This window comes from Citrus sinensis, chromosome 5 (assembly GCF_022201045.2).
Source record: "Citrus sinensis cultivar Valencia sweet orange chromosome 5, DVS_A1.0, whole genome shotgun sequence".
Taxonomy (NCBI): Eukaryota; Viridiplantae; Streptophyta; class Magnoliopsida; order Sapindales; family Rutaceae; genus Citrus; species Citrus sinensis.
In genome coordinates this window covers 4,365,646-4,381,036 of record NC_068560.1, presented here as the reverse complement: position 1 = coordinate 4,381,036, position 15,391 = coordinate 4,365,646, and the positions used below count along the sequence as shown (strand labels likewise).

The window sequence follows — 15,391 nt, the reverse complement described above, 5'->3', positions numbered from 1 at the left end:
ACAATATTCTAAATTATACAATGTAAAATACGCGATTGAAGGCATAGACATTGAGCACGGAAATGGATTGTACAGACCTCATCAGAAAGATCAATACGCCTACAAATGTTTCTAACGGCATCAACATAACAAAGTTATCAATCGTAGGAACTTTCCTAGCAGAATATATTTCTAACCAATCTTCGGAGGTTCCTAGGATAGAATTCAATTCAGTATCATCAAGCTCAATCAAAACTCCTCTAACGTTGGTGATTACTCGATTCTCTTTCTCCGCGGAAGTATCCATATTCGAGTAAAATACTTTCACCAAGTCAGGATACACATTCTCATTAATCGTAAGGGCATTAATCCAACCAACTTCCTCCAACAATTGCAACAAATTACCATTGTTAATACTAAGGCTACGAAGCCAATCAGGCACAATATAGAACGTATCAAGTACCTTACGTGTCATGAATCTTTGGCGAAAACGGGTGGCCAAACGCTTGTCCGGGAAGTGTCTTGATTCAAAATTAGATTGTTCTACAAGGTCGTCGTCCTTCCGTGTCCGTTTGGGTGGTGGAATCGCCTCTTTCCCTTTGTCTTTCGCTCAACGTGGCCTTGAAGTTGACATTATGATTTTTCAGCGATTTGAAGAGGAATAAACCGATTAGATGGAAGATAATGATGTTTAAAAGGGATGTGTGGGTTCAATTTTGGCAAACATTTGCCGAAGTCAAAGGGGTTTACAACCTAGGGTTTTTCGGTTTCGAGGGTTAAATTTAGCAAGAGTAAATGGTGGGAAATGATTTCTAAGGTTGAATTTGGGCTATGAACTGATTCTAAATGGTGGATCTTTCGGCTGAGAACGTGGGAGAGAGGATTCGGATTTTAGAGATAGAAGCGGCTGACCAGTTTTGTGAAGACGAAGATGAGCAGTTTTATTGCTTTGAACCCGGCTAACCTTTACAAAATAATAGGGTGACCGTTCATGTTGCAGAAACTCTAGTAAGAGAAAACGGCTAGCCTTTTATTTTTAGAGGCTAGCCGTTTAATGTCCAGAGAGCACCAAAAGCGAAAACGGCTAGCCTCTAAAGTTTAAAGGTTAGCCGTTTTCGCTAATGGTGAGCATCCATACACAAACGGCTAGCCTCCACAAATTTAGAAGCTAGTCGTTTCCCCTCTAGTGAGCCCTAACGCGAAATAGGCTAGCCTCTTAAATTTTAGAGGCTAGCCGTTTCCCCTCCAGTGAGCACTCATAGTGTAACAGCTAGCCTCCATAATTTTAGAGGCTACCCGTTTCCCTTCCAATGAGCACCCATACACAAACGACTAGCCTCTACAATTTTAGAGGCTAGCCATTTCCCCTCTAGTTAGCATCAATTTAAAAAAAGCTAGCCGCATGAGTTTAAGAGGCTTGCCGTTTAATGTCCAGAGAGCACAAATGCAAAACCGGCAAGCCTTTTTTAGGTAATAGGCTAGCCGTTTAAATGGTGTATCCACCAACCCAAGCACCAACCAAACCCCATCATTTAATGAAGACATTGAATGTCAACAAACATAACCCACACAGTACTCTTTTAAGTCTTCAACTAGGTCCTTTTGATGGTCTTCAAATGCTAGAATCTTGAGAGAAGATAACCAGAGAGCATGACAACATCTTTAGACGTGGGAAGCATTTCTGCATGGGTGTTAGACCTCAATGAGAACCAGCCATCGGAACAGAAAACAAGTGGACCCCAAGACAACCCGTCATATGATAATGGGATGGAAATTTGTGCAAGTGCAGGTACGTCTTTACCCCCACAAACTAGCGAAAGCAAAGATTATTTTGGGGACAAATCTGCTACAATATCATCTAGTCATACGACCTACAGTTTGCCTAAAAAAAGTGAACTCATTGAAGTGGGTGTCGGATCGTGTTTTGATACTGTCAATGATGCCCACATATGGTATAAAAAGTATGCTAAGTCGGTTGGATTCTCTGTGAGAAAAGATGAACTTCATCGTGATGGAAAAAGTGGTGAAGTAGCAAGTCGGCGATGGGTTTGCTCAGGGCAGGGATACAGGCTAAAAAAATGGATGGAGAAAACAGACAGAATCAGGGAACCGAGGGGCATTACTCGTAACGGGTGGAAGGCGGAACTTCGCGTGAACTATGATAAGTTGAAAGGGAAGTACGTGGTAACTAAATTCGTTTTTGAGCACACTTATCTCTTGGTTGAACTGCACGAGACACAATTTCTTCGTTCGCATAGACTTGTCAACGAAGCTGATTTGGCTCACGCAAAGGCATTGCGACAAGTTGGGGTGAAAGTGTGCCAGTTCATGAACTACAAGTCTGATCATGCAGGAGGGTTCCATCATATTGGGTATATGGGTAAGGACATGCGGAATAGAATAGACGCATATCATCGTGCACAAATTATTGACACCGACACAGAGGCTGCCATTGCATACTTATCTGCAAGGGTTGATTATGATGCTAGAGTGTACTTCGAGTATACTCTTGATGAGGAAAATCGACTGCGAAACTTGTTCTGGACCGACACTGTTGCTCGGTACGACTATGAACAATTTGAAGATGTTTTAGCTTTGATGCAACGTATAAGAAAAATGCATACAATAAACCTTTGGTCGCATTTGTTGGTGTAAATCATCATAAAAGAACTACTGTTTTTGGATTTGCGATACTGATTGACGAAACTGTTGAATCATATGTGTGGCTGCTACAGACTTTCTTATCGGCAATGAAACAAAAAAAACCCATAAGTGTCATAACAGATGGTGATAAAGCTATGTCGGAAGTGATTAAAACTGTTATGTCTGGATGTGCACATCGACTCTGTTGCTGGCATCTTGAGCAGAATGCACAAGCAAATGTGAAGAGAAATGAGTTCACGTCGAAGTTTCGGCAGTTAATGTTGAATCCAATGTCCACGGAGGAGTTTGATCGAGATTGGTTCTCTGTTGTCTATGATCTGGGACTGGAACAAAATTCTTGGGTGGAAAAAATGTATGCAAAGCGTAGAAAATGGGCAGAGGCTTATTTGAAAGGAACCTTTTTCGCCGGAATGCGAACCACACAAAGGTGTGAGAGCTTGAATTCTTACTTGCGTCGCTTTGTTAAGCATAAGTTAAAACTGTATGATTTCATTAGAAAAATTCATCGTGCCATGTATTGCATATGGCACAAAGAAGTCCAAGATGAGTATGAGACAAACCACACAGCCCCAGTTCTTACAACACATCTGCAAAGCATTGAAAAACATGCGTCCGAAATATATACAAGGAATGTATTGAAATGGGTTCGGATGGAGATCCTTGGAGAAGCCACCCTGATTATGCTTGAGTGTGCCAAGACAGTTAATTCCAACATCTATACTTTAATGAAATTTCAGCATCCAGAACAAAAATGAACAGTGGTATTTTATAGTAAAGAAGTTGCAATTACTTGTTCATGTAAGATGATGGAATTAGCAGGTATTCCATGTAGGCATATATTTCACGTCATGAAGTTCGAGCAACTAGTTCGCATACCACCACCATTGATTCTTGGTCACTGGACCAAATCAGTGAAGGTGAGTAAAGTGATGAAAATGACAGCTGCAGCGTCACACCTCGATAAGAAAGTGTTAGAAACAGCAAAGTTTGCCTCGCTTTCAGCGGCATGTACTAATCTTTGTCTTTTCACCGTAAAGAATGAACAAAGTTATATGATAGCGTTAGACGAGATTCAACGGCTGACGCTTCGCGTTGAACAGATGGTTGCGGATGATGAATCAGCTAAACGAGCCAGGAATTGTGTACTTCAAGCAGGTATGAAGTTGAAAGACCCGTTTACAGTTAATAGTAAAGGTTGCTCTAAAACCGTTAAACACGATGGGGCTAAAAATCGCAAATGCAGTCAGTGTTTTCAGCCTGGCCATACTAAACAGACTTGCCCGCTATATCCACCAAAGGACATGCAACCCAATGACCTTCATTGCAGCGTTGGCGGTATTGGTTGTGTTTCGACTGACGATCATCCAAGGCATTGTTCTTATAATGTGTTAACACCACCTGTTTCAATGGAATCAAGCTCGCCAAGTTCCCCAACATTTACGTTCGAGACAACTTGTCCTTGGAGGCTTAACATCTCAGAAGGAATTGACGACCATTACGACAGCAGTAACACATTTGGTATAACCTATGAAACCGATGCAAGCACATACTATAATTGGTGGCCTCATAATAACTTGTAAGTGATTTCCCATGATATATGAATTTGCTTGGCAAACTTTCTTACGTTGTTTAACTAACTCGGATTTATATTATGCTCAGTTGAGGACGGTACACATACTTGGAGGATGGGGGATGATCGCTAATGATGTACTTTTTGGATCTAAACCGAGGGGGCAGAACGAACTTTTTGGAAATCATTGAGTTATATTATCATGTAAGAAGTGAACAATGACAATGTAATAATATATTTTGCGTACTTAGTGATAATAGCAACATTTACAACAATTATCTTCCTTTCAACATGTATTAATTAAGACAACCAGTTGCCGAAGGAAAAAATCATAATTGCCCTATTAATCCCTCTACGCCTTTGGATCATCAAAACAATTTACATGACTCGTACGTCAAATCCAGTTACAAGGTAAATTTAGCAAAAGTTTATAGTTGTGAATGAAGTCAGCAAAAAATTATCATAATCTATATTCACAACAATCTCAGACCTTCCGCTTGAAACGACATTTTGTGCAACTGTTCTTATGACCTTTTCTAGTGGACACATTACGAGGCTTCACTGTTGATGCAAGCTTCGATTCATTTATGTACGTTGCAGCGTTACTGTAGTGTGCATTAGCCAACGTCAATAATTGATCGCGTTGTTCGTTGAACGGAGAGTCTATAAGTTGTAACGCAAGTTGCGCCCGAACATTCTGTGAGTTATGCTGCAGAAATAATCATGCACTTTCATCATGTCAGTGGCCCAACAACAGTAGTAAAATCAACCAAGAAACCACATAAGGCGAATAAGGGAGCGTACCACAAATTTGATGACGTAAACTCCGCAATCAAAACCGTTAGGTTGCCGTGGAACTCCTTCCCCATGGGTCACTGCAAATGACAAGAAAGTCCAAGATACTGAATATGTAGCATCCACGACGGCATAAAGTATAGCATCCAACGAGTGTAACTATTTTCAAGTGCAAAAATACATCACATGTATTAATAACACAATACCCAGAAAACTAAACTCATCGTTTTTATCATAAATTAGTTGGACTTACAATACTATTCACTTGGATTTCTCGATCTCGTGTCTGTCGTGCATCCGGTAGTGGATCCTAGATCTCCGCTTGTTTGTCTTAAATTTCTACCAACAACATAAACCAATGGTGGCCACCATCATGCATGGGAACAAAGATCTATTCAAGAACAACTTTGGGTCACTTTTACCATACATAATATCGATCATAACGAAAAATCATTTCAACAAACACACACGCTACCTGATGGCACCGGTGCAGGTCATACATGTAACGTTTGCGGTATTGGGAGGCAGCCTTGAAACCATCTAAATGTGCATTTGGTATTGTAGCAAATTGCTACATATTCATCACATCAAATTCATATAAAACACAACTGAAATTACCGTAGTTAATGATGAGAAAAAGGATATGAAAAAAAAGACAGGAACGAATCAGTAACTGCATATCTTGTTGGTAGGAACTAGCTTATTGGTTGCCCATGGCTTTTGCACGACTCACGTCGTGTAAGGTAATCACTCATCATGAAAATAATCTAAACACAAGAACAATTATAATTGGTTTTATTAATTACAATTTCATCATTAAAGTCAAATTACGAACAAACCTCCTCGTCAAGTGATGCATCGGGCAAAAGTGATAACAAGCCTTGCCGAGTGATATCCTCATGACTTGATCGCACAATTATTTCACTGTATGTTAATCACATGATACATTAACAAAATCAAATAACTATGACAACATATTAAACGAAAAGAGCTTGATGAGTGGCCATGAAGGTATTGTTACTCTAGGCTAGCGCTTTTGTCAAATCCATATTGGAGCATCTTCAATTGATCGAGGGTCACCGGCTCATTCATGAAAAAAGGGCCCGCTCGATATTTTGGCTTTGGACCGCGTGAGACTTGATCATACGGGAACAACTGGTACCACCCCAGCTTTCGATTTCTGTATGGCCGAGGAGGGCCTAAAGACAGCGGATTAAAATCTTGCGGCTGTTGACATTTCTTCTCTTGTTGCGCGGAAGACTACATATTTATTCAAGACAAAGAAAGAAGAAAGATTAGACTAAATCATATATAGTTTAGACAAAAGTTAACAAATTATTACTCTATGTATACCTCATCTTGAAGTTCCGGCACCAATTTAGGCTTCATCGCGTCTTGCAATACTTCTGCCGACTTTTCTTTTAGGACAACCTCTTCATCAGTGGATGTGCTGAGGTACACAACTTTTCGTTCTTTAACTTCAATGGGCATACGCTTTTCCCGTACTAGATCTGAAAGCGTGACAATTGCAGGGATAAGTGGGTGCATCTCCATATTCGAAGAGGAAAAGATTGGACCATCAGTTGCCTCGGCACCAGTATATGTAGGAGGTGATTGACTATCATCAGCGACATTTGCTCCTTCTTGACGAAAATATGCTCGTTCCAACTTTTCAACCTTTTCAGTAAGAGAATCCATTTTCAAGCCCATTTTTTGTAGTAAATCATTATTTCTTCTCATATGTTCCTCCATTTTATCCATTACTGCTAATATAGCATGAAATGGATGTTGCCTTGCGGCGTCACCATTGTCAATTTGTCCTTCACTTTGAGCACCTGATGAGCCGCAACTGATTTCTCGCATCGGAACCTGCATTAACTACAAATATCCATAAATAATCTATTCAATTTAATAACATAACTACAAAACACTATACAATTATAGAAGGGAATAAACCGCATTGCTCTCAAAGTCACCATACTTTTGTCGCCACTTGAGGAATCTTTTTATTTCACTATCAGTCTATGCACTAAGAGGACATCCATTCTCGGCAACAGAAGAAAGCTGAAACTTAGTTGATGACATGTAGAACAACTGCAAACAACAAAAAATTAGTTAATACGGAAATAATAATCGATAATACCATAATCGTTTAACTAACGAGAATACAAATTACTAAATAAATCATACTATTAAAAATATAACGCATCCACTCATCGAGGAAATTTTATTTTCGTTGAACTTTGAAACTTCTTCCCATAAAAAATTGAAAGACCAGCTGGCCCAATTTTTGTCGCAAATGTTACTCACGTCTTTTAAAGCATAAAGGTATGATGGGTTGATGTATGTAGCTGTAGTTGGACACAAAATAGTTCCAATCGCAAATAGACTAAATAGAATATAGAAATCTTCATCTGCACAACTATTTGTCTTTAATTTTTCATCTAAACTACCTATTGGGATGCCTTTCTTTCCTGAGCAATACTTGGCTCGTAAGTCAGTAATTTCACTATCTTCACCACCAAGCACAATCGGTGTTCCTCTGTCACCAACACCCATCACGCTTGTAAAAGTTTCCAGAGGAAGCTTGTATTCCATTCCATGGACTGTTATCGACCGCTTATCTTCGTTACATTGCTTAACTAACAATCTACATAAATCTTGCCTAAGTCGCCCACATTTTAAACCTAACAAGCTTCCGAAACCAATTTCTCTCACAACATCTTGTTGTTCAATAGATAACGAAGAAACAATGTTGGAGAACCGCAAAACACTACATCGACATAGGTGATTACCCTTATCAGAATTGTTCTCCATTGTTGGAATCAGTTCACTTAACAATCCACTAGCCAATCTCGAGTTCATTTCAACCTTTTCATTATAACTGTTGATGAATTCGGCTTTATCTTTCGCGCTGAATTTCAACCATTTGTCACGTATACGCCCCTTAACCTACACTAAAAAATATATATATATTCATTGGCCAATCATCAACCAAACTATTTAATTAGTAGGCTGCAACATAGAAAAGTTGTCTACAAACCGTTTCATCCACCTTCACACCTTCCTCCTTTAACTTTTGGGATTCTATCTTGCTGTAGATAGAAAAATAATATCAAATATCAGTTCCTTGTATGTCAATTAAAATTATTGCACTGTTAAACTGAAATGACTACAAAATGTCAATAATAAAATTCAACAATGAATTAGTTTCTTCAAGTAGTATATGTACGAATGCTTGCCCGGCCTCAGAGGATCCCGCTTCTCAGACTGAATATTAATGTCATCTGCGACATTGGCCTTACGCTTACCCATTATACTGTGTACACTAAAAATTATGTCCCCTGTCAATACACACTGATAATGTCATCAAACTCTCTCCACGAATTCTAAATCAATGTAAATTATTACATTACCCAACAATACGCACTAATAAACTTACATGATAAAAGCTGTAATTTTTAAATATGAGAGGCGAATGATTCTTCTTACCACATCAAATAAAACGCTCAATCAACAAATATAATGATACCAAACAAAACCCATGATACCCATGTCTCATTACCGTAGGTGGACTGCAGAGATGGCCTGACAACGACTTAGAATGGAATGACGGGAACTGAGTGGGTTGTGAATCTGTAGCTGCAAATCCTTGCCGCCAATAGAGATCAACCTCTGCGTGTCCTCGCCGGATAGCGCCGTCGTTGGTGGCCCTGATGAGGCGTCTCGTGAAGGACTGCAGGCAAGAGAGTGAATGATGAGGGAGAGGGAGAGGGAGCTGTGAGGGTGAGTGAAGAGGGAGAGGGAGAGGGAGTCGTGAGCCGTGAGTGAGGAGGGAGGGAAGAAGAAATTGATTTCCCGCGTGAGGTGAGAGCCTTTTGTTTGTTTTTTTTCCCAATAAATATATATGCCTGGGTTTGATGTGTGTTGAGACCGATTCTATAGGTTTCAAGTTTTTTATATTTTTTTAATTATTTATTGTTTAAATTCATTTATGGCCGTTGGATTCAATACAATGAATCCAACGGCCATAAAACCTGCATGTATCTGATACATGCAGGTATTGTAGCATCAGCCTTTTTTTAATCTAATTAAGAAGCATAAATAGCGTTTTGAGTCAACTCCATATTAGGTTTCGTAAGAGGATGTGAAAGGAGGCTGCCCTTGACAAAATTCTTAACCGGCTGCAATTGTGTATGATCACTTCAGCCTCAGGTTATCTCTAGTCCTGCGCTGCTATTTTTACTAATCTAATTAAGGATGCAATACTAGCTAATCATTTTTTTTTTCAATTGAATATGTCAACTTTAATTCAACCATCAATACATTTTGATTATACAGTGCTTGTTTTTGCCATATTTTGTAATGTTGAAAATTAATTAAATAAACAATAGGGAAAACTATTTAATTATGTTGACTTGGATTGGTGAATTAAGCAGGTCTAAGAAAAAGAATAGCTTACTCGTGAAGGATTGCCACATAATAGGACTCACTGTGATTTAGGTAATTCTCATTAGCTTGCTTCTACAGAGTATGTGTTTTGGCTGATTTCTGTAATTTATGGAATTTCATTTTCATTAATATCTTTGCTGTGTATGTTTAGGTTCAAGCACAAAAAGAAACGTAGCTCAAGGAAACCTTAGTGAATGCAAAATTGTAGAGCAGACTGAGGTGATAACTGATAAATTATAAATTAATGTATAAACACCAAGTTTCCATTATTCTCTCATTTCAACTTGATCTGATATTGGACTTGGAGCAAGGAGATGTACTAAGACAGCTCTTATTCCTCACATCAGCATGTATTAAGTGGATTTGAAAATAGGCCCTTGACAAAACTATCAAATGGCTGTATTTGAATCATTCTCAGCCTCAAGTCATTTTCTCCCCTTCTCTCTCGTTATTTGTTATCTAATTTCGAAGCATGAAATATTTGAATAAAGTTCTACACCAGAATATATAATATCTTCTAATACTATAATTTTTTTTTTTCAATTTGCAGAACATGTGATCAAGAATGAGAATTAATTTTGCTAGATTGGTGAATAAAGCAGTGTGGCTGAACTTAGGTGACATCAAAAGAGTTAGATTTGCATGTTTGAAACATTACTTCATTGACTTATATATGTTCGTTAATTTGGCTTTCGAGATAAGTGATAAATTTTCTGAGCCAGCTGACCAATTAATCTGGTAGTAATTGTATCATATGATTCATGCAGTAGAGCGGGACTATGACCACAAGAAGCTTATTAGTGAAAAGGCTGTTAAAAAGGGCGTTGAGCTAATGCCAGTGGGGTCAAAATTAGCATTGAATTTGATAAGGCATGGGATTCTATTGCCAATTCATATAAGTTTCAGTTTCACTAAGTTCATTGGTTGAACACTGTTAGCTCCTTTTTCCTTTTGTACATTCAGGTGCTACCATTTGACATCCGTGACTGCGGTTGCCAATGCCGTTTTCAAGACTTTCCTCGCATCAGAAGCTGGGAAACCTGGACCTGTAGCTATGGATAACTCAGGTTTTTGTTATGAACTATATCATTTTTTTTTTTTAAATTTTGGCACTGTTTTGAAACTCTCTAGATTAGACTTAAGTTGTCCTGATTGTCTATGGTTGTCTATGTAATAGGTTAAGGATGCTGAGCAGGCAACTGTTATAACTCAGTTTGTTTGCCCGAAACTGATTTGGCGCCGTGATTGCTGGGGTCAAAAGAAGCACTGAATTCTAAAAGGCATGCAATTCTTGTGACCACATGTCAATTCATATAAGTTTGAATGAGTGTAATGGTTGAACAATGTAAGCTTCTTTTTCTTTTTGTGCAGTTGCATTTTGCTTCAAATTGAACTATTTGAGGATTTGATAGCTGCAGCTTGGAGCAAGCAGCCTCTAAGGCCAGGACTTTCCTCACATCAGAAGCTGTGCGTCTTGACATCAACCTAAACCTGAACAATAACTCAGGTTTTCATTAACAACATTTTCACTGTTTCTCACAAGTTAAACTTTATCAAAATTGTTTTGGTTGTCTATGTTTGCTAGAAACTGGTATGGCGGCCCGCGCCGCACCTCAGCCAGTGACAGCCGGACAATAGGAACATTGTTTTTCTATTTTTTATTTTTTTTATTTTAAGAGTTGTATGAGTGAACTTTAAGAGCTTGGGTGAAAGAGAAAGCAGGGTGTATTGGAATGTGGGCTATCAGTGTCAAAGATGAGTAGACAAGACAGAGTAATGTAGCACTTCCGACAACTAATTGTCATTTAACAACAACAATAAGTAATAAAAATAGTTGTTATACTAGTTAATGAGCTGATGAATATTATGATTGTAAATTCTGGGAATATACATTGACACTTTCTTAAACTTTTTCAAAGAAATTCATAAATGACCACAAACAATTTGATTTGAAAAAATGGTTCAGCTCTTTCACATTTTACCAGAACTCCATGCATCAGTATCCTACTTGTACAAAAATTCAAGAGGCAGGTCTTAAATTTCTACAAGCAAAATTTGACAGTACGGGTCCACAGGATGGAAATTAAGAATGAAATAGATTATATGCTTTGAAAAATAGATTTTATGCAATGTTGATGCCATCCATGGATATCGAAGATAATGAGAAGCAAAAAGTGATAAACCATAAATGCATATAATGACCAAATCTCCATCGTTCTCTCATTGTAACTTCACATGCAATTTGACTGTCAATGAGTAATGATTGTTAGATTGGAGCGGAGGATGTCAAAAGCGCATTTAGTTACCCCAGCTAAGAAATTAGTTGCCAAGAATGCAGGGGATCAAAAGAAGCAGCATATTTGAAAAGGCATTATATATATTCTAGCGGCCATATGTGTCAATTTAGGGATGGCAAACTCCGGGTCCGGGATGCCAATTTGCCATACCAAATCCGGATGTAAACCCGGATAATTTAACTCAGGGTAATCCTTATGAATTTTTTTCCCAGTTCTCTAACAGGCCTTGGATACAATGGGAAAAAAAAACATACAGCCGCATAGCAATTTCACCCAAAAAAGTAAAAGCAGCAGAACGTGAACCAACGCAACTAGAAATTCCGACCACCAAAACAAATTAGCAATCAAAAGAACACAAGCTTAAAAAATTACAAACACAGATCATCTCCGTTATTACCATTTTCACCCTTACCAGACTCAGCACCAGCCTCCTCATAATCCATCTCCAAAGCCGCAAGATCCTTACGGGCTTCAAAGAACTCACCTTTCTCTATGCCCTCTTATTAGCATTACATCAAACCATATTTGTGGTCAATACGAGAAAAATCCCTAGCAACACTAGTTGAGTTCGATATCACGCACATAGCCCTCTGCGCACTCGTGAAATCACCACCTGAAACAACAGTTGGAGGCTGGTAATTGACACCACACTTGAATCCAGTTTGAAACCAATCAACAAACTGAATGGCAGCTGATGACTATAATGATCAACACAGCCGTGATGGCAGCAAAGCGGCGAGACGATGATGACGAAAAAGGCAATAGTTGGCGGCTGTGTTGAATTGATGAAGAGAAGAGGATAAAGGTTGGTGGCTGTGTTGAGAGAGAGTTGTAAAGCGTAAACTAGTGTTTCATCTTTCTTTTTTTATTCTTTTAACTTTTTGCTTTTCTATTTATATTAAAAAAAATTAAAATATAATACTAAGAGTAAAGATATCATAGTCCGGATTCTGGATATGCGGGTTGACTCAATTTCGGATTCGGATCTGGATATGTCCGGATTTATTATAACACCGACAGATTTTGGATGTTATTTGAATCCAGTACAGGTTGAACCCAATGCGGATTATAGTCCGGATTATTTTGTCATCATGTCCACTCATATAAGTTTAAATAAGTTTAGTGGTTGAACTCCGTTAGCTTCTTTTTTCCTTTTTTCTTATGCAGGTTCTATCAAGGGACGGCCTTAATTTTGATTGCAATGCTGGGTTTGGAGCATCACTGGCTGTGGTTCCTGACATCAGGTTAACAAAACCTTATTCATCAACTTATACCATATTTCTCAGTGTTCTGAAAATCGTAAGATTAAATTAATTTTATTAAACTGTTTTGTTTTTTTACATTATCAGGCTAAGGGTACTAAGCTGCGTATTATGGCAAATGTCAGAATTCTCTATGGCCCCAAGTATAATGGCGAGGACAATAAGATGATGATGATTATCATTATTATTATTATTTTGGTGAGAGTTACATTTGATCGACTGAATTTTGGGAGCTTGGGTGAGAGAATTTTGGGTGTACTGGGATTTGGTTGTGATATATTATCATCCAATATTTGTATCCCATATATTTTTTTTTAATAGTAAAGATTAACTTCACGTCTTCACTAATGGATATAGGTGAAAATTCAAGTCACGTAAAATTATTATATTTGTTTTTTCATTTGATTGCAATAGTAAGAACTCTCTATAGTAATAATGTTCGCACCAAATAAATTTTGTTACTGTAAGAAGGTTATAACTTAATAAAGATGTAATTATAAAAATTAATATTTTACTTTAGTTATCCTTAGTGCAAGTGATATAGGGGGAAAAAAGTATCACTATATTAATAGGAATTGGGAAGTTTCCATCCATATCAAAAAGGCGGCTTTGTTTAGAATCAACAAGAGCATATGAAGGAGATTTCACCATAAGAAAGAAAAATTATTAATGGAGGATATCAAATCTAATGTATAGGCATTGATAAAGAAAGACATAATTTAAAAAAAAAGCATATGTTTTTTATAATATATAAATAATTATTACTTGTAAGACGAGTTCCTTAAAATAAGATTCAAAAAATTATAACTTATCTTAGTGTGGAACTTATTTTTATGGGTGGGACTATTTGAACCCATAAAACTAATTACTAAACCCAATTACTAAATAAACCTATTATTAAATTTCAAAATTTTAAATTTTACTCAACAAACCCACCTAAATACCTAATAGATCCTTACTAAACTCAATTTGTATAACAATAATGCTTTTACTATAAATTTATATGTGCTCAAAATAATGAATTCAAATATTTTGTTAATATAATCCAATCCATAAGAAAACTAAAATTTTTGTAGTTGTCTATGATTTTTTTATTCATTCAAGAAATAATTCGATTAATTATTAAATTTTTTTTATAGTTTAAAAATGAAATGCTCGAATTTTACTAGAAAATAACTTAAAAGAACCAGTTGTGTAAAAAATAAGATAAAAATTATTTAAATACTTACTATTTCTCGTCACGAAGAAAATTCATTTTATTTAATTATAAAAAAAAAGGTAAAACAAATTGTAACTCTATTTGTTACTAAAACTGAATATATTAAAGCATTCGTTTCTTAAAATATAAGTATCTGCATTTAATCATGAGATGTAGCTACACAATGAAACCAGATTATGGGAGCCAATTCACTAGTGGCTTGCTGACATGTATACTTATATATATGTTTTAAGATTAATAAAAAATAAAGAATATAAAATACAACATTAGATATATAGATGGGTTTAATAGTAAAAAAATTATATTTTATAATAATAGTTTAATGTCTATAATTGTAATTTGATCTAGGAGTATTTTAATAAGTAAAAATTATTTTTAAATGTGGTTCTTATCAGTAGTTTACTGGGCTCAAAAACCCCACCCTATTTTTATTTATAAGTAGCCCAAATTGGGCCCAAAATTTTTTGTATCTGTAAGAATGTTACTCCTATATGTACGATATTACTATAAAGAAGTTTTAGTATATTATAATAGAGTGGTGCTATTCGCACACCACTGCTTTCCTTAAAAAACCCCTCTTCTTGCCGCACCCCAAAATAAATTGATGAATGCAGCGTGATTTTGAAACCCTGGTTTATTTCCGAAATTAACCCCCTTCATCATCTTTAACAAATGAACACCCCCCGGCGGCGGCAACTGCAACATTTTTTTTTTAACTAGCAAATACTTCAAATTGAAATTGAAATGAAACCCACTACAATGTCATCAAGTCACTATGATAATAAAAATAAATACCCTTTAAAATAAAAAAAAATAAAATCTAAATATTTAAGTAATTAAAACTCCATAACAACATCTACTCTTCAGCAGCTGATTCACCTATTTATTTGTTATACTTCCCGCATTCCTTTGATCTTGTGATAGATATAAAAAAATATTTTTTTTTGTTGATTTTTTATACTAGCTAACTAGCTCGAATTATATAATTTTTTTTTAATGCGAAGAGTAGGAGATTGGATTGAAAACCAGTAGTTAGGGATAAAATTTAAGATTAGAAAAGAAAAAATGAATCGATTTATTATAGATTAAATCAATAAGATTAGTTTTGAGAAATGAATGGATACAAATAAATAAGTTCTAAATATAAAAATCT

The 15,391-nt window shown here is 36.6% G+C and overlaps 3 protein-coding genes and 1 long non-coding RNA gene across 17 annotated transcripts; 3 read left to right on the top strand and 1 right to left on the bottom strand.

Annotated features, from left to right (window-relative positions):
• Positions 1 to 1,629: 1,629 nt before the first annotated feature.
• LOC127902185 (protein FAR1-RELATED SEQUENCE 5-like) lies at positions 1,630 to 2,634 on the top strand. Its single transcript, XM_052440998.1, has one exon. It carries the CDS (start codon positions 1,630 to 1,632, stop codon positions 2,632 to 2,634), a length of 1,005 nt encoding a protein of 334 aa, XP_052296958.1.
• Positions 2,635 to 2,777: 143 nt separating this feature from the next.
• LOC127902184 (protein FAR1-RELATED SEQUENCE 5-like) lies at positions 2,778 to 3,398 on the top strand. The gene has a single exon (XM_052440997.1). The coding sequence runs from the start codon at positions 2,778 to 2,780 to the stop codon at positions 3,396 to 3,398; it is 621 nt and encodes a 206-aa protein (XP_052296957.1).
• A 1,018-nt stretch (positions 3,399 to 4,416) lies between these two features.
• On the bottom strand, positions 4,417 to 8,891 carry LOC127902775 (uncharacterized). 8 transcript variants are annotated; one of them, XM_052442824.1, is made up of 11 exons: positions 8,574 to 8,891; positions 8,052 to 8,352; positions 7,804 to 7,965; positions 6,990 to 7,102; positions 6,362 to 6,886; positions 6,030 to 6,268; positions 5,848 to 5,932; positions 5,484 to 5,775; positions 5,262 to 5,399; positions 5,018 to 5,167; positions 4,417 to 4,922 (listed from the first exon to the last, which is right to left on the bottom strand). In XM_052442824.1, the coding sequence occupies exons 5-8, from the start codon at positions 6,881 to 6,883 to the stop codon at positions 5,704 to 5,706; spliced, it is 918 nt and encodes a 305-aa protein (XP_052298784.1). In that variant the 5' UTR covers positions 6,884 to 6,886; positions 6,990 to 7,102; positions 7,804 to 7,965; positions 8,052 to 8,352; positions 8,574 to 8,891; the 3' UTR covers positions 4,417 to 4,922; positions 5,018 to 5,167; positions 5,262 to 5,399; positions 5,484 to 5,703. The 8 variants fall into 8 exon arrangements, with proteins under 8 accessions (XP_052298784.1, XP_052298780.1, XP_052298787.1 ...); XM_052442820.1 differs by having other exon boundaries at positions 5,018 to 5,088; XM_052442827.1 differs by having other exon boundaries at positions 5,018 to 5,088; positions 6,362 to 6,877.
• Positions 8,892 to 9,089: 198 nt separating this feature from the next.
• Positions 9,090 to 10,740, top strand: LOC127902776 (uncharacterized). 7 transcript variants are annotated; one of them, XR_008055367.1, is made up of 6 exons: positions 9,091 to 9,223; positions 9,448 to 9,511; positions 9,612 to 9,679; positions 9,808 to 9,884; positions 10,011 to 10,527; positions 10,638 to 10,740. It is a non-coding gene; the product is annotated as an uncharacterized LOC127902776 (long non-coding RNA). The 7 variants fall into 7 exon arrangements; XR_008055364.1 differs by lacking the exon at positions 9,808 to 9,884 and having other exon boundaries at positions 9,095 to 9,223; positions 10,011 to 10,077; positions 10,228 to 10,527; XR_008055366.1 differs by having other exon boundaries at positions 9,090 to 9,223; positions 9,808 to 10,527.
• Positions 10,741 to 15,391: the final 4,651 nt, after the last annotated feature.